Source organism: Eurypyga helias, unplaced genomic scaffold (assembly GCF_000690775.1).
Source record: "Eurypyga helias isolate BGI_N326 unplaced genomic scaffold, ASM69077v1 scaffold45198, whole genome shotgun sequence".
NCBI lineage: Eukaryota > Metazoa > Chordata > Aves > Eurypygiformes > Eurypygidae > Eurypyga > Eurypyga helias.
This window is the reverse complement of record NW_010265832.1, coordinates 18,638-42,459: the sequence shown is the minus strand read 5'-3', so window position 1 is coordinate 42,459 and position 23,822 is coordinate 18,638. Positions and strand designations below refer to the sequence as shown.

Below are 23,822 nucleotides of genomic sequence, written 5' to 3'. Positions count from 1 at the left end.
CTTCTCCTCCTCCTCCTCCTCCTCCGGGCCGGTAGGAACAGAGCACGGGGCGGAGAGGGAAGGAGCCGCGTTGTTCACTTCGCCTGCCTTCTTTTCTGAAGGGCTCTTTCCACGGTGTCTTCCTTCCCACAGCTCTTCTCCACGAGGAGACGCCTTCTCTGCCAGCCTCCCAGCTCGAGGTGCATCCGCTGCTGAGGAAGGCCGAGGAGGTCCCCGACAGCTACGTAGAGGCCCTCGAGGACAAGGATGCAAGGCTCTGGGAGACAATGAATGCAAATATGCAGCTTGACCGTTTTCATCAGATTCTGTTGTGCAACACTGCTCCTCCGCTGAGCCCTTTTCTTGCTGCTGCCCTCCCCTGGGAGGCTCTTTGCTGCTACTGCAGTTTAGTTCCTCCCAGCTGGAAGAGTAACTTGATTTTGACAGCTTGCACCAAGAGCTCTCTGAAGTAGTGCTTTGACTCCTGTTTTGCCATCTGCTGAAAACACTGTTTTCATCATTTATTTCTCTTTCTAATGGCTCGATCTCTTCATCAAAGGAAATTTTCATCACATCAGAGTCAATGCCTTTATTTCTTCGGCCGCCGAGTCTCTCTGAGCTACTTCCTGCTGTTGGTGAACTCAGCATTTTCGCAGCGTCTTTCCTTCGGTGCACTATGTCTTCAGTAGTACACACAGTGTCTATGTTTTTGGTTTCTGTTCTTAAGGCTGTGATACAAGCTCCCACTTGGGTTTCTCCTGGTGCGGTTTTATGAAGCCTGCAAGTATTTTCAAACACTTCACACACTGACAGATGATGCTGAGAATGCACGCCAAGGATTTTCTCAAAGTTGGCTTTCCCTTGCAGGATAGGTTTTTCCACTGTGCCTTTATAACTGTCTGGAACATAAGACCTATCATCGGAATTAGGGAAGCCTTCCACTTGCAGGTGCTTCTTCACGGATGTAATCAGGGACATGATCTCTTTGGCAAGCATTCCTTTCTCCTCATCCTCTGTAAAAGAAGTGCTGTATGAATGCAGTTTTCCCAGGGCTTCTTTGCATAGTTGACTCACTGCACAGAGTTTCTCACTCTCCCCATAGAGCCATCGATGCACGGTTGTGAGGCAGAAAGCAGCTTTAATAAAACTATGGAGCTCCTGCTTGCTGTTGATGGGACTCTTATCATTCTTGGTGAGGAGGCCGATCTCAAAGGATTCTTTGGCTTCGGACAAGTAGAACTTTCTCTTTTCTGGGGGACAGTCCCTGGAGTGACTATAGGACAGCAAACACACCCCGCGGATGTTCTGGGAGGGGACGAAAGAAGAATGAAGGAATTAAAAACCTGGACCTCAGTCAAAGGGAGGGAAAAGTATGTTTCTTTCCCTTATACTATATGAAGCAAACATGAGCTCTAACCACCTGCTGCAGTGTTTCCTGAAGGAAATAATCTTGCCCTTTTTCCTTTGAAATACAACTGCAGTTATAGCAGAAGCAGCATTCCCAGATGGGCTTGAAAGCTCATCCTCACTCTGTGGACAGATACTGCTTTCCGCCCATCTGCTTAGCTTCTGGCTGGAGTTCAGAGCAACATGTAGCATCATACCCACAACACAGACACAATACCCTGTATGACGCAATGTTTGAAAGCCAAATTAGAGCCAAATTTAATAGCCTCTTCTCCTGTACAAATAACACTTTCAGAATGCAGACTGATACTTACCACAGCTGTGAGGACAAACAGCGGGGTGTACTGGCTGTAGGCTGCTGCTAGTTTGCAGGCCTCAGCAGCTGATAATAAGCGATGATCACACTCTCGGAGAAGGCTCTAGTGAAATGAAAAAAACAAGAGGGGAAACCTCATCTCAAATGTTTTCTTTCTAAAGAGATTAATTTACCTGGTATGCAACCCTGTTAGATTGAAGCAAGGCAGCTTGGGATTTGTTTCTGGTCTGTTGTAGGTTTCTTGAGCTCTCTGAGACCTTTGGGTCTTGATGGAGCGGCACATCATATCTTAAACAGCAACAGCCAGGCCTGTTTCTGCAGGGGCCTTTTTGCTCAGGTCTACCATTGATATATCACTTTTGGGACCTATAAATATTCTATCTATTACATAGAAACAGACATGCACACTCTGAAACTACTCTTCATGTTTTCTGTTCCTGAAGCAAGGTATTCTTCTGTCCAGGTGCTAATGAGCTTTTTAACTGGGAGCAATGGACATTTCTTCAGCCCTCTCAGCACAGGAGAGGAACCGGAGGGAGAAGAAAATTTCAGTGAATGTGGGACAACAACATACAAACTGCCTGAAGAATCTACACACACAAATAGCAAACCAAGTCTTACGAGGTCAATCTCAGCATTGGCTTTAAATCGAATATAATCCTTCTCATTCATGGAAGCAAAGATGTCTGCCATAATACCCAAGGAAGTAGCAATTCCCTGAAAGAGAAATGGAAATATTGTCATAGATTTTGGGGTTTTTTCCCCTTGTATTTTGAATTTTACTACTCTCAATAAAGGAGGTTCTGTGTAGAACATACCAGGGGAAAAAAAAAAAAACCCAAACCCAAAATAAAAACCAACCACCAACAAAAACACCAAACCAAACAAACAAGATCCAAAAAGAAGCACTGCTAAGAAATTGAGAGATGTCATCTTGGTAGGGTTTTATTAATTTTAGCTTGCAGAAAGTGTAGCCTGGTGAATACATATGAGTTTCCATGAGTGGCAGCTCTCCCTCTAACCACTAGCTCTAGGTTTCAACATGAACAGCCTTGCATTTTCCCAAGGAGCTGTTTGTAACAATGAAAGTGAAGTCTTCTGATATCACCAAAAGCGGCATTAAGCCCTTGGCTAATCATATTTGAAAAAAAGACTCAATCTGTGTTAGCTTTGTTTTTCAGAAAAGATCACAGAAAGACAAAAAATATGTTTAAGAACTGTCCAGTTGATCCCTGACTTTCTAACACTGCAGGTGAAGATGTCTATAGAGATGATAGAAGTAATAAATGCTCATCACACATAGCCTAAGAAAAGAAGCATCTTTTTTTAAACACACTTCTCTAGCTTACTGCACTGTTTAAAAACCAAATAAACAGAATTGGACAAAAGTCGAGTTCTTGGTGTTGATAGAATTGGGGGTTTTTGTTAATTTGTAATTGGTTCTGCAGAACCAATTAAAAAATGACATGAACATGTAACGTAGAGACCTATGAACTTGCTAATTGTCTCACCCTAGAAGATTTGATCTGTAGGTGCTAGCTAAGGGCCTGCCCAGCTAAACAGTTAAGAACACCAGGAAGTACCTGTATGCTTTCCGCCAAATTCTGTACACATCTTTGCTCCCATAGAAATGTTCTGAGCTTGAGGTCAAGCTTTAAGGTATGGCAAAGGAGAGGTGACAAGGTCTGGTTTTGTGGTGTATCTTATGCTGGGGTATAATTACAAAACTTATTAAAGCATCACCCTAGGACTTGCAAGATTAGGTTCACATTCCTGTTTAGCTACGGACACATGGTGTGACTGTTGCTTCATCTAGAGTGGGAAGATTAGTGGGGCCAAGTCTCACAAAGGTGTTAAAGACAGATACAGTAGCTGTGGCAAGGTGCTCAGATCCCACAGTGCCGGGGAATATCCATCATCCACCACAGAGAGTGTAGTGCAGCTCAGCAAACAGACATGCTTGGTTACTAGGGAAAAAATAGTTAGCTTTAGTCCTCATAAACAAATAAAAGCTATGGCTGCATTCTGGGATTAGTCTGTCCTTGTCAAAGGCACCTGTGACATCCTAGGTGATGGTTCACTTCAGATGATTCTGCTTAATGAGAACTAGTGCTTTCATTCCCCTGCAGGAAAAAGGTGTCCGTAAGTCTGTGTATGCATGCGGAAACAATGTGCAACACAGGCTTTGGCTAGAATTTTTGTCCTGCGTGTTAACCATGTCTGAGGTTCATAACTGAAACATCATTACCAAAAGACTTTCCTGAGGTAAACAAAAGCTAATCTGGAAGGATTGTTAGATTGGCAAGGATATGCAGAGTGAAAAGGAAATACTACCTTTTTATCTGGTTGAGGAAGCTTGAAATATCCCACAACTGAAGCCCAAATCAACTCTGCTGCCTCATACCACATCCCTGAAATAAATCACAAAAATAGTCACTGACCAGATTACTCCTACAGATGGCTTTCAGTAGTTTATGTTACACCTCCTTGAGTCAGGAGCCCTCAGACAGTACAAAACCATACCGCAGCATTTTTTGTCTTCGGTGACACTGAACATTTATTAAGTTTCCTTTAGCTTTTGGCTGTGCATAAACACACGTTTTATGCTCATAAAAGAGTTCAGCTCAACAGTCATGGGAGATGAAAGATCCCATCAAAAGCACAAGATTAAGTCTGTTGGTCTCAAGTACCAAGCCCTGAATACAGAATACAGTCCATCATGCTGAAAATTAGGGATTTTCTTGTCTTGAGAGAGGAAATTGCTGTGATGTACCCCTGATAAGCTACCTCATGCCTTTGGGACGAGCAAATTTGGGAAAAGAGTTAGCAAACGTGGAGTAGCACAGGGAAAAGGGAACAACATTTCAGAATGCTCCTTGACTTCTGGTAAGATTAGTAATAAAATGGTAATTTCTAAAATGTGTTTGCTTGGTGCATGGCTCTAGGTTCTTGCTGCAGACGGGTGTACAACTCATCTTCTGCAGATGCGTTACGGGCATCAGGCAGGTGTTCTACACAAGCTAAAATCTGACTTATGCCAAATGAACCACTTTAAAGCTGGACTGCCAAGAAAAAAAAAGAAAAGAAGGGAAAACCCTGAGCAGCTGTTTATAGAAAAATGCTTTACCAAGCTTTTGCAGAATCTGTCCTCTGATTTGTAAGCAGACTGACTGAACAAGAATCCTATCACTTTCCTTAGCGTATCGCCAGGTACCTGCAGAAAGAGTGGAAAAACTCAGTAGAGAATGAAAAATGTTGCCATCATTTTAAGTCTCTGAGGGTTACCTAAACCCCAGTAAATTGCCCGGATTCCCCGCATTGAATTCAGCTGGTTTGAGTCAGGACTGTAGTCAGATAGATGGCAAAGGGACGGTGTGTTAAGGAATACAAATAGACAGGTATATGGGCATGTAGCTTGAGTGATAGCTACACAGAGCACAAAACCAATCTAAAAAGGGAAAGGTACCCCTCTCCTACGAAGTAACAAAAAGTTTTTGCATATAAACATCGTACAGAGTTCCACTAAAAACCAGTCAAAAGGATCAATATGGGGTATCTTTGTTGTCGCCAGTATATACAGTGGAGCAAAATACTTTTAACCATTGGCAAAACATGCTTTCTTTTCAGGTATCAGTATCTAATGAAGATTAAACCAAAAGTTTTCATGTTAACACAGTATGATTAGTTACACAAAGTCATTATCAAGTCTATATTGGACTTCAGCACAGAATATGAATTAAGCTTTCCTAAGGATTGTGAACATTTCACTGCAATTCTCAGCATGAAGCATCTGTTCAACAACACCTCTTCAATGTTAAACAAACAAGTATTATCACTGAAGATTACAAAAATAATCTTGAAAGAAAAGCATAATCCTAAAAGAGATGAAATGCAGTGTTTTGCATAGCAAGTTCTACTTTAACAGTGATAGCAGGTATTTTGTTTAAAGCCCTCTTGCATGAAGGCCCTTCTAGTATAAGAACCTGTTTCATAAACCAACAAAACCCAGAACAGGTTTCTTAAATATTCTGTTTCATGGCTGTAGAGAAACCTGAATGTTTTGACTAAATAAACCTTAAGGATATGAAAATGGAAAACAGATATAGAACCCTAAAATATATTGTATAAAGCCTGTAACTAAATGATAATTTCGGATGTCTGCCAAAATTAATGAATTCTTACCATTAGAAATACTGCACACCCCTTCAGAACTGAAACAAGGCACATGGCCAGCAGTATAGTTGTTTGTCAGAAAGGGAAAGAACAAAGGAATTTCTACAAACATCATCATGCATTAAGGAATGGTCCCGTCTTTATAGTTTTGCACATCTATCCAGTAATAGAAGAAAGTGCTGTAAGAACCTGGACTCACTTTCTTTTTTTCTTAACCCCCAAAAATACTAAATAATTGCACTGCGGTCTGCTACAGGTCTAAAATAAAGTATTCCTTTAGTTCGTAGGATCAGTGTGAATTTGGAGGATAAGCATTAGCCTAACAATCTGGATTTTTTGGGGGAGAAGGATTTGTCTTAGTTTTCTAGATCAGTCAATTGCTTGAAATTGAACCATATTTTAAAATTCTCTGGGCAGAGAAGGAAGGCTTTCAAACCAGTTTATTTTCCTACCCAAGTGAAGTTATACAAGGATGAATTATGGAAATTTCAAAACAAAGTTGTAGTTTCCACATTTTAGCAAAGAATGGTGAAGAAAAGAGAAATGTGATGTAAGGAGCCGTTACTGAGGTCAGATTGGCTGTATTTGAATCTTGTGTGACTGTTAAAATTATTATCTAAAATCCCACCAAAATAGCAACTCTGACATTGGAAAAGAAATACCTATGTACCTGTTGCTCCGTTGTCATTAATAAGGCTGCTTAGGATATACTCAGCCTTTAGAAGTTTACCTGATTAAAAATAAAAAGATAGAAAACAAATATTAAAATGTATCATGTGGCATGAAGTGAACAAAAATGTTCATCAGTGAAAGCCCCTGCAAATCGAACTCTTCTTCCCAGCACTGCCAGTGTGTCCACACTTAGACTAAACTTTCCAATTAAGTATGTGCTGCAGATGCTGCCTCGTGCTCAGGAGTGTCTGACCCAGGCCATTTCACATCTACAGCAAATAGTGCAGAAGACGCTGATGAGGCACCTGTCCCAAGGAAACACGGGTTTTGGAAACCCATTTTGGTCTCACTGGAGAGTTGACCTTGAGGGGAAGCTCCGCACATGCAGCCCAAAGTCAGCTGAGTTGAGGTCCCACCCCAGAAAGGGTATCCGCAGGCTATGCTGCCTCCCTGTCACTCTCTACCCAGCTTTTACAGAACATCTTAAGCACAGAATATGCAGAAGGGATGCAGCATGCAACACAAAGTGGGGATTCTTCCTTTCAGCCCCCCACCCCGTCATACGGCTCCAGCTCCGGGGTTTTGTCGCATGGTCGGAGTCGCCTGTGACAATCTCGATGGGCTGCAGGAGACGCCTTAAGGTCTCATCTGATCAGCTTGATTCATGCTGAACCATGCTTTTTGTCTCAATTGTCCAATTGAACTCAAAAAGGCTGCTCCAGCTAGTGAAACAGGGTTAAGTGTTGGCTGAATGAGCCCATCAATTGGAGTGTGCCGGTACCCAGATGCCATGGCAATGAGAGCATGAGCAGACCACAGCCACAAATAAAAATGGCTATGCAGGGAACGTCTAGTTCTTTTTCCTGCAGATAAAATGTTCCTCAGTTGGGTATTTCAGAGGAGGTTTGTCTGGCTTTCTTTTCTTCTCCCCAGTGGGACAGTGGGAAGATACACTAAAAATCCTTCAGGTGTTGCCCACCTTACAGAATGATGGATTTTGGTTTTTTTTTTAAAATCAGTTTATCCTCGAGGCTGTGTGGCTTGCATAGCCAAGTGGTCCCACTGGAAAAAAAAAAAAAGCAGCTGGGACAGTGTGGAGAAAATACTGGGATTCTAATTTACTTTTTAAAGGCTCTTGGTCCGAAATATAGCAATTCAGATATCCCTGTTTGAAACCAGCAGGGAAGATTTGTTAAGGAACAAAAGCTCCAATTAGTATTTTCCACACCCTTTCACAATTTTCTCTCCTGCTTTTGGCTCTGAAACCCTTTATACCAGCCCTTTTGTGCTAGTGAGAGGAGCTGCGAGGGCTCAAGGGGGCTGGGAGTGGGCTGTGCGTTTGCAAAGATGGCACTGGGGCCATAAGCATGTCATCCCCAGCAAGGGACAAAGTGTCTTCTTCAAAGTCAAGTGGTTCCTAATTGGGCTTGAGCCGAGAAAACGGAGAGGTACCTCTGTTGACGGAGAGGCGAGCCTGGCGGATGAGCACCTGAGGACCGATCGGCGTGGTGGGCTGCAGCCTGTGCAAACCTTTGGCAATCTGAAGAAGTTTGCTGGAGGCATCAATCCAATACAGGAACCGGTCAATCAGGAACACAATAGCAGTTGCCGTTACGAAGTCTTTGACCATGATGGAGGCTTTCAGATACACCTGAAAAGAACACCAGTGCCATGGGGCAGCCTTGGGGAAAGTCACCTCGCAAAGGCTCGGTGAACTGTCTGCAGAAAATATTCCGCCTTCGTAACCCTCTGCCTAAGGGTTCTGCCTACGTTCTGTTTTAAACAGATGGGATATCTGCAGCTATCCTCAGCTAAGGTGGCTACACCTTACAGCAAGCGAAGTACTGAACATTACGAGAAGCAAATACTCACTAGCAATTAAAAATTTCAAAAATTTCTAATAATTTCTACTCACTTTATAATCTTTATGTTCCTAGGTACCTATGTAATGGAGAAAGTCTTTGTGGCAGTGATCAGATAGGATGTATTATAACCTATAATTCTGACTATTCCTGATCATAATTTCATTTTTAAGACAGGAAGGTTCCAGCTGTTTGTTTTGTTTGAGCCGCAGATATAATTCCTGATGATTTTTTTTTTTACTTTCTAATTGTTGTTTAATAGTTGGAACCATATAATTTGGTGGTCTGTTAATGAATTTTAATCATGCCCAACAGATTACTAGCACTAATAACAATTAGTTTAAAAGGGGGACATGAGTCTGGAGACTGGAAATGGTCACTATGGCCACTGTCCCAGATGGAGCACCTTTGTGTACCACAAACAGTCAAACAGGCCAGGAGTGTGATGTTTTTCCCCTGCAGGTCACCTTTAATGACAACTAAGTCTGTATGAACTCTCTCGGATTCCCAGAGTGGTTGAGCCATCACATCAATGTGAGACATCAGCCGGAGCTCCTGAGATAGCATGCTGTTATGAGGACAGGAGGCCGGCAAAGCCAGCCATGAAGGAGGCACACAGCCTTGCTGCAGTTGCAGAAGTCCACATGGATATGGTGACATCTACCAAAAACCAACCCCTTCCCATGGTGGGGCAGGGGTTGGTAGTCCTGCCCAGTGAAGCAAGGAGGTGCTCCACACGCTGACATCTAAGCAATCCCCTTTTTACAGGTTTGTCATGCAGGATGGGCAGGATGGCCTCCAGCCATTGTTTCACTGAAACATCTGCCTGGAATACAGCCATCAGCTGTAAGGAAAGACCCATCGCTTCAGCAGTGGAGCCTCGTGGCCCCAGCCTGTCTCGTCTTCACGGCCACCAGCCACTGAGCAGCCTCACAGGAGCCTGGCTTTCTGCAGTTCAGCCTGGCTCGAACACCTGGGAGCTAGTGATGGTCGAGTACTGCTTTGCAGTGTGGTCAGTCACAAGAGGAAAGAAAAAACGGAAACCACCTTAAACCATACAAAGCTTCTTCAGAAAAAGGATGCGTTTGTCATCTCATTTATGTCAGCGAGTGACTCCACTCCTGACAGAGCAGAACCAACACAGGGGAGGGAGGATCAGGCTGTACCGCATCATCAGAGGATGAGAGACTGCCAGGAAAACTTTGTCCAAATCCCCACTAAAAACATCAAGTTTGGCAGCTATCTGCCATTTTTGCCTCAGCACCAGCCTCCTCCCCTTGCCTTCCTTGTGCAAACACACAAGCAGAGCCAGAGACCCAGCAATACACACAAACGGCGTTAGACACCGCTCAGGCCTCGTGGTCTCTCTTCCAGCCTCATTTTTATTGTCTCTGCTTTTAGCTCAGAGCCCCACCACCTGACAAGAAGACTCGCTCTTGATTTTGAGCAGCGTAACCACCGTTTGTGGTGTGCAGGAGAAAGCCCGTGTCAAACCGTTTGGAGAAGGGCCTACAGCACAGGGCACGAAGGCCGGCTCGCAGCACCAATCTGTTGCAAGCATTTGCTAGCGTGTTTGCGCTTCAGCCAGGCGGATTTGTACAGATTTCCCCTTTTCTTTTTTTTTTTCCCCCTGAGCCCAAGTTGGATTTTCTAAGAGGATGGCACTTGAAAAGGATTCCTGGAGCCGGGCACAGCACAACTCCGCTTATGACGAGCAACAATGGAGGAATCCCCCTCTCCAAGCACCTGTAAACTGACACTGCAAACCAGCCATTCGAAATGCTCATCAACAGGCCATATATTTAAGCACAGAGCATCGCCTAATCTATTTTTTTTCCTCCCCTTCTTCCTTTAATAGATTGGAGCACAAAAGCCTGAGAGAGGGTGACCTACCAAACAAAAGGGCCTTTGAGTTCCTAGGAAAAGTAGACTTGGAGGAGGATGGAAGGAATCCAAGTGGCCCTATTATTTCCACTTGCACTAATTAGACATTTTTCTGTCAGCTATTGAGCACTGCTGAGAGGCCAAACTCACTGAATTCATTTCTAAAGTGTTTACAGAAGTTTGCATCTGTTTGTGTCTCTTCAGGAGGAAAATAAGCACTTCAATAGCATTGTGGAAAATCTAAACGAAGCATCCTATTCTGAAGGGCTTGGCAGTCTTGCAGCTGCATAATTTAACTCTCCGCTCAATGCCGAAACCTCTTGTGTCCCTCTCCAAACCCGAATGGACACAAAATGTAGAAAAGTCAAACCAGGGGGAGAAACTCGGCTATTTTTTTTTTTTTAAAAGGCAGGGTTGCATGCTGTGTGGCACACAGAAACACGGTTCGATGTCAGTCTTTGCAATTACGGCCCCCCTGTTCCAAGCAGTACACCAAGAAATTAATACCCGCTCCTTTCATTCCCTGCCAACTCGTGTGGCTGCAAAATTCCTCAGCACCTACAGCTAATGCACCAGCGCGCTGGGCACGCACCCAAACCATGCACAGAGACCCTCCCCACACCACTCTGAAATGAAACGGGGACCGGCTCCCTGTCATCCGGCCCAGACCCAGGGAAACCCTATTGACTTCCAAGATGCCACAGCCTACCCCAACACCATCAGAAGCTCGGCACCGCTCGCCGCAGCCGGACACTTTGTTCTGCATTGCGGGCTGGCGCCCTAAACAGATTTACTCACTGCCTTTATCGCTTTAAAGCCGACACAGGCGCATCGACAGAGAGAGAAAGAGAGAGAAAGAGCGAGGTACGTGCGCACTTTGTTTTCACATCTGTGTCCGTGATGTGAAATGCATATGTCTAATTGAGTTTATGACACAAAAGGAACCTTGCGGCTGGGAAGTGGAATCAGGTGGTGAGAGAATTAAATTTGCGCCAGATTTCTATACATGGACCATTGGGGAAAATGCAAAACAGCCTTTAGTGAAGGGTTTCTTTCCTTAATGGCGATGAGTGGGAGGGTGTGCTGTTTGCATGGTTTCCTGCATTAGGGGGTTAGCTCCTCCTCACGCCGGGGCTGAAGTTTGGGTCCCAGCTTGGGTTCAAAGCCACGACGCCTCCTTTGCATTGACAATGGGGGCCGCTCCCAAGAGAGGGGAGAAGCTCAGAACCGGGGCCATCTGGCACTAGGACTGGCAGGAAAGCGTCAAAGGGAAATTATTGGTGCATAGTAAATGAGGATGAGGAGGAGGGGAAGAAAATAGGGGAAAATCTTTATGTGGCAGCTGATGTAAGAGGAATTACAAGCCCAAATAAATGAAATCTTGATTTAATCCACTCTCTCTGCCCTCTTTATAAAGCGAGGATCCTGGAGGCAACCCCCCATCCCAGCCTGTGGGCTTGGGAGGGTTGCCTTTGGAAAAGCGCCTCTGCAAGTGGCAAGCTTAGAAAGCAGGGGCAGGAATCATTTCATTTTCATGGTGTCCCCACAGTTTTGCAAATGCTTTGGATTTCTGTGTTTCCTTGTACCCAATTTGTCCCAGACTATTTCAGTCTTTGTTTCATTTGTAACTGCAGTTGCGGTTTAAAATCTTAAAAACCAAACCAAAACCAAGAGCAGTCAACAAAGAATTTCTAATTCTGTGCACAGGGCAGGAGTTTCGGTGGCATGTACTTCCAGGTGCTTCAGTTCTCTCCCAAGAGCTGTTCCTAGTTAGCACTTCACTGAACCCTAACAAATTGCCCAGTTTTCTTTCCCCCTACATTCGTCCCCTGTCAGATTAAACACAGAGTCACAACACCAATGGATTTGGCTGAAGTCTTTCACCCTTTTACCCCACGCGCCGTTAGCAAAGCCTGTCTTTCCAAGAGACCAAAGCTGCTGTCACCACACGGGACTTCTCTATCAATCTCTGCCTTTCAGCTGGCAATCAGAGCCCACTCAGCAAATAACAAGGAATTAAGCCTCCCACCACCTCTGTGATGGGCAGAAGAAAGCATGGCCATGAGGTGCAGACGGATATGCTTGAAAAAGGGGACAGTCAAGTCACGGAGTAAATAGTTGCAGACTGAGGAATAAGAAGCTCCCGGATACTTTCCTCTCTGCTCATGGCAGCGGAGAACCCTCTTTAATGGCTTGAGCTTCTGAAGCTGTTAATTAGCTCAAGTTATTCATCCTGAAGGCAATGGAGAGTTGGGTATTTATTCAATAGGAGCAGCATTAGGTCCATTATTGGCAGCTCAAAACACCACAGAACGGGTCAGTTTTTTACAACTGACCACATCTTGCTTCACCAACTGAGAAAATACTAGAGCGAGAATCGCCCCTGCTTTTCTCAAAAGCCTCCTTTATTTTGCAATTTAACTTGCCACTGATTTCATTTTACTGCTATTGGCATGTCCCACGTGCTGCTCTCGGCTTCTGCTCTCTATCTGAGGGCGACTGCTGTTTGCAGGAAGCAGAGGTCTAGCAGACTGGTGCCGGGAGACTCCCGTTGGCAGGACCAGCTCCAGATGGAGAGGGGCTCCACAGCCCATCAACACAGAACGGAGAAGGCACCATCCCTGATCAAGCTGCTGTTGGCTCGTAGCTCTCGTGCTGGGTAGCCGTAATGAAGGGAGTGCACCTACCCAGGGGGGCGAGCGGCAGAAGCAGCTGCGTAATGAACTTGAGCTGTCTGAGGAGGGAGGAAAGCTGTGGGCGGCTCAGGCTCCTGAACAGCAGCATTTTGGGGTGAAGACAGAAGTGGAACCCTTTCAAGTGGTGCGGAAGCTGCTCGAGGAAGAGTTCCTGAGGACCTCATGTATCTGACAAGGCAGCAGGGGCCTGAGGGACCCCAGTCATCTGCAGGACTTCCTGTTCTTAATTACTGCCAAGGATCACAGAATCATAGAATCATAGAATCACAGAATGGTTTGGGTTGGAAGGGACCTTAAAGATCATCTAGTTCCCCCCCTGCCATGGGCAGGGACACCTTGCACTAGACCAGGTTGCTCAAAGCCACATCCAGCCTGGCCTTGAAGACATCCACGGATGGGGCATCCACAACATCTCTGGGCAACCTGTTCCAGTGCTTCACCACCCTCTCTGTGAAGAATTTCTTCCTGACATCTAATCTAAACCTCCCTGATTTCAATTTATACCCATTACCCCTTGTCCTATCACTACAGGCTCTTGTAAAAAGTCCTCTCCCAGTACCCTTGTAGGCCCCCTTCAGATATTGGAAAGCTGCAATGAGGTCTCCTCGGAGCCTCCTCTTCTCCAGGCTGAACAAGCCCAGTTCTCGCAGCCTTTCGTCATAGGAGAGGTGCTCCAGCCCTCTGATCATCTTCGTGGCCCTCCTCTGGACTCGGATAGGTGCAACAATCACTTTGAGGCCCTGGTTTGTCCTGCTGTGCTCAAGCTCTAGACCATTTATAACCTATTATGGTGATTCCCTGTGGTACATTAAAATACTATGTTGAAGGGGATATTTTAATGCTTAAAAAAAGCTAGCTGCCAGTGATAGAACTCTGCCAAGAAGGGCAGCATCGAGACCATTATAATCACCTAAAAATACAAGGGTCTCTTAGGTAACTCTGTGTCCTCAAAACATCAATCCATTTGAGCAGTTTAATTTGGAAGGAAAACACAGCATAGCAATCTCAATAATGCAACATTTCAAGTCTTTCCCAGGGAGTAAACACTCCATGAAGCTGCACCTGAGAAGAAGTAATCCTACCCATGAACAAAGTGAACTGACAGCCCTACAGGTACCCAGGATCCGACGTTTTTATTTGATGCTCCACATAAATTCTGCTGTAATTTTCCCACAAAGGCAGCAGAAGACAGAGTGCTGTGCAGCACTACACGCTGGCAGCATCAGTGTGGTCACCTTGGACAGCTGAAGCTCTCCTGCCTGCACGTGATCTCTGACACTTCCCATTTACAAGGGCTCAGAGATCTCACAGCGTAAGGGAGGCTGTTGTGCCACGGATTCCCTCTCAGGCTGAATTCAGTCAGCAGCCACAGCTCTCCCTTACGACACCCTCCGTTTCGCTGGGATCACCCAAGAAGAGCTCTTATGAGGCAGGTAGCAAAAGGTCAGCCTGAACAACCAAGATCCCAGGGCTACAATTTAGGGCTTAATTCTCCTGTTACCACACCAACAGTTAGAAGGAGGAGAAAACTAAATCCTCAGTCCCCTCTTTAGCTATTTTTCGAAGGCTCCCAGGTCTTAAGTGCCGCACACACACCTAAGGGTAGTTCGGGTACGTCCCTCAGAATGGTTTCCCTAACGGCAATCCATCAGCACGTAATTAGCCAAGGCCCATGTAAGGGCTGCAGGGCCTTATTTTCTACTCTTTTCAATATTCCTATTGACACCGAAGAGATTTGCGCCTGCAGGGCCAGGATCCGTGCTCCCCCATCAACGGCAGGGAGCACGGGGTCAGCCTGCACAGCTCCCTGCAGTGGGTGCAGAGGGACCTGCAGGAGCCCTAGTCTTGAGGCGCTTCTCCTTTTGTATCTGCACTGCACCTATCCCAACAGACCCTGGACCATGGCTGAATGCCTGAGCCCGGATGCAGGAATTATTGATATGCATGATAAAAATTAACTGAAGCTCCACATCATTACATGTGTTTGCAAATGGGCCCCGATCTTGCAAAAAATTAATTAACTTATTAAGGTGGCATGAATCATCCCAGGAGATAACTACTGGTGTGCATAGAGTTGTCCCTCAATGAAACCCACACCAGGGTTTGTGGGATCAAAGCCTACGTGTACATGGGCATGTTGCCCTCTATTGGCTGGCCACCGAGCATAAGGCTATTTCCATCCCTTGGGATAAGGGAGACGTGCAGGAAGGGTGACCCCTGACAACCTCCCTTTTGGATCTGCAGCCCCAGTCCGAACCCCACAACGCATGGAGTATTTAGGAAGAAAAAGTAAACCCACCTTATTTATACTTGTCTGTTACAATTCTGACTTGGCTTTGATTTGTTATAAACAAAAATCCCAGTGCTCCCCAGTTTTGGCTTTGGATACGGATGTTGGTTATGGCCCTTCAAGCTTTAGTGCAGATTCCCACCAAAGGGGCATTCAGGCTGAGATGGGGGCTGCAGGATGGGTTTGGCTAGCTGATGGCAGCCGTGGGGTGGGGCTCTCTTAAAACCTGCTAGGAAAATGTGGAAAACAGTTGGTTGAGCTTTTTGAACAGGGGTGGCCTTTGCATTTGTTGGTGAATCCCTGGAAGGCGAAAAGCAAAAAGAAAAAAAGCCTAAAAAAAAAAAAAAAGCAGCACCTTCTGTAAGATACGAAGATTTTATAAAACCAGAAGTGCTGGTTTGCCTCAAGGATTACAGAAAATCCGTGGCCTTAAAATCCCTAGGGAGGTTCAGTAATTTCAGTTAGTGGAGAAGGGGCAGGGGGGAGAAAGAAAAATTTGCGTACATTTCCCAAATCTGCCCCTAGCCCTGCTCCAGCTACAGCATGGCTCCCGTTGAGCGGAGGCTGCAGCGAGAGAGGGCCAAGGAAAGCCTGGTTTGCTGCTACCTCCTGCCCCCCCCCAAACTGGTTTTGCCATGCCTTCCTACTGCTTCAGCCAGCGTGCAGAAGCAATGAGCATCCCACAGCAAAGGCGAAGAGCACTTTAAAAGGCTGCAGGTGCAGGTAGCTTTGCCTTCTTGATGTGTCAAACTGGCACGCAGCCGCCAGCAATGGGCATCCCACGTTTTAAAGTGCAACACTAAGGCAAACCCTTGAAGCCAAAGACTTAATCCGCTTAGTCACTGTGCTGGTCTCATGGAGCTTTTCAGCCTACTCGCAGAGTAAAACATCCTCATGGTGAGCCCTGGTAGCCAGCACTGCCTCCTCCAAACACCACCAGTGTGTTATGGTAATGAAGTGCCTTTCATTCACGGATCTCAAAGCACTTTCTAAACGTAATGAATTACGGTTTATGAGCTTATTCTAAGCATGGCAAATTAAAATAAACAGAGGTGAAAAATTTTAAAGGTTTTTCTGAACAATAAATTCACAAAGACTTATCTTTTTTTCCTCCAGGGAATTAAATTATCCTTCTGTCCCTCATGCAAAAAAAAAAAAAAAAAAGTTGCTCAGACTTTTATCTTTCCTCATCACACTGTAATCACTTCTCTTCAGCCTCATTTCCCCCCCAGCTTTTTATTCAAAGAACTGAAGCAGCCTTTGCTCTGCATTGAAATTTTATTTAAGAAAAAAAAAGAGGGGGAGGAATGGATGAAGGAGAAAAAAAAATCTCTTTTCCTGACTAATACTAATAATACAGGTCAAAATGTCAGTCTATCTACAATTAAATGGAAAACAAAAAAGGTTTTCCCTTTTTCCCATGGTACAATGGCACTGGAATATAAATTACCGATGAAGATGAAATAATACTTCAAAGCACATGGGGAAAGGCAGCACAACGTTTACAAAGTATTTTCAACCGTAGGATGAACCATTGAAGACAACGGTAACCAATGGACTTCAGGGGGTGTCGATGAATAGTCTAAAACTAGCATGCGGTAGGATTTTAGGTCCCTATAGTCTATGACCCCATGATATGCTTTGTTGAACAAGGGCAGCTGCAGTTATCAACAGATGTTTCAGCAATAAATAATTGGTATCATCTCAGAAAAGATCTATCTACCTGGGGAGAGGGCATAATGCTGCAAACACTGCTCCACTATTACAGCCACATTAATCTCCCATCTAGCCAGGTCTCTCAGGGAGTTTACTGCAGGTGTTTATCCTGGGAGAGAGCAGACAAACGCTCCAAAGTTAGAGAGCTGCACGGGGATTGTAAAGGAGGTCAACCTCTGCCATAAATTTCTGTCTAAGGCCACACACACCAAAGAGAAAAAGAAAATAAATACCCAAGAAGCAGCCACTCCCCACCCGCCCCTCCCCAAGCAAAGACAGGATCCCTGCAATGTGGGATGCTGGTGAGGGGATGCTGGGGTTGACACCCCCCAGCCCTGTCACTGGCTTTGCTGAGCTTCTCCTCGCCCAGTGCTATTCAAAATAATCATCGTCAAACAAAACTTGCTGGCCTTCCTCGGGCAGGGGTCTCTCAGAAGCAGGGGAAATCTACTGGCCACCTTGGAGATAACAGCAGGTTTGCAGCTGGGATTTCAGCAGGGCCAAACCTCCCTGCCTGGAACCCCAGATTTTCAGGCCGGACTGCCCCTTCCCATGAGGAATGGGACTGCGTTGGCTTCAGACACGCACCTCAGTAAGCAAAAAAAACCCCAAATCCACAAAAAACCTCATCATTACTTTATGTCTGTCCTGCCAAAGGGATACTCATTAGCCTAGATATTAATGTTTACCATTAAAAAGGGAGTCCTCTCTTTGCCACAAGTCATGCCTGACATATCTCTGAGAAAATCAGAAAAGCAAAAATGTAATTTTCTTGGAAAAAGATAAGCAGGTGACGAACTGTGCAAGCCCTACTAAAGTGAGTAATCCTTGTTGCCTCCTAGCTGAATTAAACAAGGCGCAGCATTCTTTCCAAATTCATGGGTTGTTTTTAAACTTTAGGTCAACACACGTGATCTCAGTTTAATTATAATACCAGTTCTTCAGGGAAGAAGTAAACATCACCTTAGTGGAAAGAGAAACAGAACTGCCCTGTGAAAGCAGAGGAATGGACAAAGCAAGTGCCTGAACTAGCATAGGCTGACCATGAAAATGAGCAGAAACAGCATAAATGCAGTCAAAGTCATTGCCGCACGTTCCAACAAGCAAGGTGGTTGTTCTGCAAAACGTTCTATGTATGGACAATCCCTGTATACCTCTGGGATTCCTTCTAGACAAGGCAGAGCCAGTGCCCTCCGCTCTGCAATGTCTTTGTCATTACTATCTAGGCACTTCCTTCCTTGCACAGCAGCAACCAAATGCCTGGACACACTCACTTGAACCCATTTTATCTTCCCTGCACTGGGAGAGCACATAAAACTGCATAGACCATCGAGATCACAAACCCAAACAGGCTTGCATGGTGTTGCACACCCATCTTCCTCGAGTTACGTAGCCAACAGACCAGAAGCCTAGCCCTGAGGCAGAGCTCCTCAACCTTGGCTTGGTTGCACCGGCAGCAGAGCACAGGACTTTCTTTCCCTTGGAAGATGCAGTGCTGACATGGAGATGAGCTGTCTCACAAGGAAGAGGAAACCGATTCACACATGTTGCTTCATAACAACTTCAAGGAAAAAAAAATCTGAAACTGTATGTAGCTTTTGGGTCCCTCACTTGTCTGAGGACTGAAACAAATAAAAGTCACATCTCTCCTTTGGCCCTCTGGCCTCTGTGAGCAGCCCCATCCCATCACAGACTCCCTCATCTCTGCTCGCTGAGCAGTTCCTCGCCTGTTGCTGCCACCGCGCAGAAAAATGAGCCCCTGAACCCAGAGATGACGCTACCTACCAGGGCTCTGCATACCCACATGCACCCCAGCAGGACACTGTACGCAACAGGTGTGTTGAACTTCATACCAGCAAATCAGGGAGCCTCGTGCTGATCATATCTTGCAGGTTTGTTTTGTCTTCGGGGCCGAGGTCTTGTTTGTATTGCCACTTCTCTGGCACAAAGGGCCACTTCATTTCCTTTGCCTCCTCCAGAAGGGTCCTCAAGTCCTCAGGAAGCAAAGCTGAAAAGGTCAAAGAGCAGGTAAAGATATTGCCGCAGGTTCAGCCGCAACACTTAGGACAGAGCACCTACCCTGCAAAAAGCATGCCTCCCCTCCCTCTCCCAACTCCTCCCAGTTGCTACCAGCTCTTAGCTCTTGCCACCAGTCTCATCGGGAGGGAAGGTGAGCTGCCTCTCAGCGTTACCCTTGGCTGCTCTGCCCTCCAGGTAAATGGGAGCCATCAGGCATTAAAAAGGCTTTTAGCAGGGAGTCACACCGGCTGGCTGGACATGAAGAGCTACCCAAGAGAAACAGGAGGAATCCTGTTCCCCTGCGTGAGGGGAGGACTCCTGGTAGAGCAAACGGGGCCAACAGCACAGACGACCTGCCCCCCTTGCTCACAGCTTGCTTGTGACAGTGGCAGAGACAGCCTGAAAAGCCACATCCAAAACTGGGAGACAAACCCGGGCCATGTAAAGCAATTAGACAAAGATTTAAAGGGATATAATGAAGAACAAGCATATGCTCTTGAGAATAATTATTTGACTGATAATTCAGTAAAAAAAAAAGCTGTTGGCCTGAGTTACTCAGCCTGCTCTCAAAGCAATGAGCATTAGACTACACAACACACTTTCCCTCAGCACAAGAGACCTCACTGCTATAGCAGGAAAAAATGGGTTAAGCCATGTGCCTGGGAACCACTATTAACATGGCAGTGCCCACGGATGCGTGGCAGAATCCAGCTGAAACCTTGCTATGAGGTTCCCTGTTGGAAGCTGATGCATCTTTGGAGCCGGCTTAGCCAAGTAATTCACGCTAGCTGAGGAGCCAGCCTGAGCTTCTGCATTTCTCCTGCAGTTAAAAAGAAGTTAAGAGGAGAAGGTGCCCTTGGTCCAGGCTCTTACCCAGGCACAGGGCCTCACGGAAGCTGCAGTCCTCACCCCTTTCACCCCAGGGTTTCCAAACCCTACCCAAAGCACAGCTTTCCTTCCCAAGTGGAAAGGCCAAGCACAAAGGAGTTTTAGGGTTTTTTTTGGATGAGGGTAAAGTTCCCATGCCTGTCTCCTGATCCTCCAGTGATGTGCCAGAGCTCGCAAGGCAAAAGCACAGCTTGGCCCATGCCCTGCTCCCTTCCCGGGCTGGCCCTTTGCTTCCCATATAACCATTGGCTGTGGTTGGATCTCCAGCCTGACCCAAGTAAGGATGCAACTGCTAGCAGGAGCACACAGCTAGAATCACAGGCTTGGATTTGTCCCTTTAAGCTGCAGCCCACATTTTAACTTTCCTTGAAACAGGGGTGAAGCTATAGCCTGAGTGTGCTGTGCTAAGCACTCCGCCAGGCAGACTCTCTGGCCAATAAAGGTGGATTAACAAGGATTATTGACCAGATGGGGTTAATGGTGATCATCAGCTGCAGATCTAGCCCCTTCTGGCCATTAATCCCCAGAAAAAAACTCTCAGAGACCATCATTGCTTTAACAATGCAATGCAATAAATGTATTACTACGTATTTTTTAATCAATCCTTTATGTATGACTGTAGAAAATGCACTACACAAAAGGTCTGTTTCATGCTCATATGACAGTGAGTTCACTGGCACATTTTTCCCACAAAAAAGTAGGAAGTTGGATATTTAGGGCCCTTTTCCCAAAAAGTCACCTTTAAAAAATACCACTTTTTTCCAACCCACATTTTCTCACTTGTTGCCACAGCTCTGGACATGCTTCCCATTAGCTTCACATGCAGCCACGTTTCCCTGCCCTTCTGAATCAGTGTCCAGAGGGGTCAGCCCTCCGCGCTGGGCGGAGGTGACCAAGCAGCAGAGCTGGAAGGCAGAGGAAGTTGTGCTCCCACCTTCGCACCTCTCACTGCAAAATCAGTGCAGGAGCAGGGATACCCATCTCATCACAAGGAATGCAAACTGATGGACAGAGGGTTTCCCCCGCTGTGTAGAAGGGAGAAGACTGAGCTTCCCAAAATCTTTTCCAAAGGAAGATGGGCGGGGGGCTGAAAGGCAGTCACAGCAAGCACGTTTCCCCATCTGATCCCATAGGACTGACAGTTTGGGGAAGAATCTAGAGAGAAATAGGATGATTACACAGCCTGTCTCCTTCTCTAACTACTTCACTTAAAATAACAGTGTCGGCAACTATGAAAATAATCAGTGGGATAACATGGACACTGGTATTCTCTCAAAAGCATAAAGGTATCACTGCTATCCTCTTGTTCCTGTTTTCCATATTATCCTTGATCAAACCCCCTCCTACTTGATGCACTAAAGAACAACTACTCTTGTAAGAGATAGCTGTTCTCACCACAGGCAATATAAATTCATTAATTTACAAAGGTTGAACTGGCACAAAAGTTGATTGGAAGGATTTCTACCCTAAAAAGAAATAAAAAAGCAATCCAGACCCACCTAACACCCATTCTACCCCCTCAACTAAAGCAAGAAAAGGATGTACTCCTCCTCTCCCTTCTCTGGCCCCCCCAATACATGTCTTTAGCTTTCAGTTCCTCCTGCACCCTGAGAAAGCTGGGGCAAACAAAGGCAGTCCCGAGAGGAGAGGGGGGCGAAGAAACCCCTTCCACCTCTGCTCTGGGAGGGACCCTGAAGCTGAGAGCCCCCGATCTGCGAGGCCCTGCCTTCCCCAGACCGGCAGAGAGCCCCAGCAGTTATTAATGTTGCCAGCAGTTATTAATGTCGCTGTCACTGCCCCGCTGCTGGGTGTTTTTCTTTCAGCTGATGGGAACACGCTCCTCGGAAAAGGCCGCGCATCACTTCAGGCTCTGATCGCCCATTTCCTGAAGCAGTTTACCTGAAGGACCATATCTAATCGAGTGATTATAAGGGCACTGATTTACCTTATCTGGAACTAAACTGATTATTTCTCATACTTTGTGTTATTTAATAGGAGAAAAGGAGGGAGGAGGACGAGGGAAAAAAAGCACTACCTGATTAGAGTTCAAGAGCCTATTCTAAGAAGCCATAGCAAAACTTAAAAGAATTTGTGATGAGGAAACAAAGTAGCCTTTGTTGAAAACAAAAAAAGAAGAGAAAAATCTTCCAGTATCCATAACAGAAACCTATACACCACCCTCCACCGCAAACAGACTTAGGTGCTTCAGAAAAAGGCAGCTGACCTCCCAGCAAGAACAAGGATGGTCAGAAAAACATACTCTCAACGGCTCTGCCCTCCGAGCCAAACAAAGGATTTTAAAGATCAAATTAACGCTATGGACGAGTCATTCATGCAAAGCAAAACTAAACATTATTAGCACTAAACTGAAAAACGGACAGTACTGCAGACGTGTCACGCAAAGGAAAACCTGCACATAAATGGACTCTTTGTGGGTTTTTTGCTAATGCCTTTGTTCTTCCCCCCAGAAATTTCACCTTCATCCTTTACTATATTCTTCCGTACTTGCTGAAGTTACTTTTCTGTGTTGCAGAAAGGAGTACGTAACCACCTTACCCTGTACCGAAAAAGGTGTAAATCAAACAGGTTCAGCAATTCAAACGTGGCTTTTATGTTATGAATAAAAATGCTGTGGCAATTAAGTTACGTAGCCCTCTGAAAGTCTGAGCCAAGAGAAAACTGAACCGAGTGTTTTACATCCTTTCGTGATTTACATGAACTGGATTTCCACTGCAATTAAGAAATAATTTCTTTTTCTCTTCTTTTATTTTTTTACAAGCCACTCTCAAAGGACCATGGCAATACCAAAATAAACACTGGTTTCTAGCACGTAATGCCAGCGTTAAAACAAATGAAGAACTCTTCTATTACAGCTTTCGCTAAATACTGCTTCCTTTCCCGGTTATTTGTTCCAGCCATTAGCTGGGATGGATTCTCCTTTCAGGAGGGATATTGCAAGTTTTTTTCCTTTGGACACCACTTATAGAGGTCACACACATTTTACAAGATAAAGATTCGGGCAATGAGCTCTTTAATATATTAGGAGAGGCTGACAAACAGAAAAGGCCCTCCCCCAGTTCCTATGAAAGGAGAGGAAATATGTGCCCTTATTCAGAAGTTGCATCCTTTTTTTTTCTTTTTTTTTTTTTTTAATAACTGAAATTTATGTGCATCAGCAAACTTTTGGGCATTGTTCTTCCCAAACTAAACTGTTCCTTACAGCCTCATGTTTACTGAAGCCTAAAATTAGAACTGACAGCAATTCACTCCAACAAAGTGGGCTTCTTTCCCTGCCTGCCTGTAGCCCGCATCCTATTCATGGCCTCGAAATCCGAGCATCTCTTGACAATCATCTGCCAGGAGAAGAAAAATAGGGCAGGGCTGTGGACCATCGGCTGCTGCTGTGGTCCTGCCACCTCTCCTGGGGACTTCACCTTGGCACCGCTGGTATTCCCGCTCCTCTTCCTCGCCTGCGTCAGCCTTTGACGCCAGGAGTGCATCCAGAGCTTGCTTGCACTCCTGCAGCAGCGTGGCCACGGCATTTTGATTATTCATGAAGGCTGATTCCACTCGGCTGTGAATTGGGTGTCCCTGGGTGCACGGTGATCAATTACTTAAGAGGAGACACGGATTCTAAATGAAAAGGATCCCTTCAAGGCTGAGGTACCTGGCGAACAAAGGAGGGGGAAAATGATTAACTAAAGTATCATCAATTATCTGAAAGGCTCAAGCAGGGAGAAATAATAGGGGAAATACATGAAAATACATGACAGCCTCGGAGGACTTTATTAGAGGAGTGTGTGAAATTACTGCAGGGTCTCGGTGACAAACTGTGCGAGGTGAACATCTCCGAGGTGCCAGGGAGAAAGGACGGACTCTTCAATGGAGCTGTGAAACCCCAAGCAGGGAAGTGACTAGCC

At 45.6% G+C, this 23,822-nt stretch overlaps 1 protein-coding gene across 1 annotated transcript; it reads right to left on the bottom strand.

Moving 5' to 3' along the window:
- Positions 1-3: 3 nt before the first annotated feature.
- On the bottom strand, positions 4-23,457 carry ALPK1 (alpha-kinase 1; the record flags this gene model as incomplete). The annotated part of the gene is made up of 9 exons (XM_010156876.1): positions 23,337-23,457; positions 18,849-19,003; positions 8,000-8,198; positions 6,546-6,605; positions 4,830-4,916; positions 4,037-4,113; positions 2,324-2,419; positions 1,701-1,805; positions 4-1,284 (listed from the first exon to the last, which is right to left on the bottom strand). Coding segments are annotated over exons 1-9 (2,181 nt in total), but the record flags the coding sequence as incomplete, so codon positions are not given.
- Between the last annotated feature and the right edge of the window lie 365 nt (positions 23,458-23,822).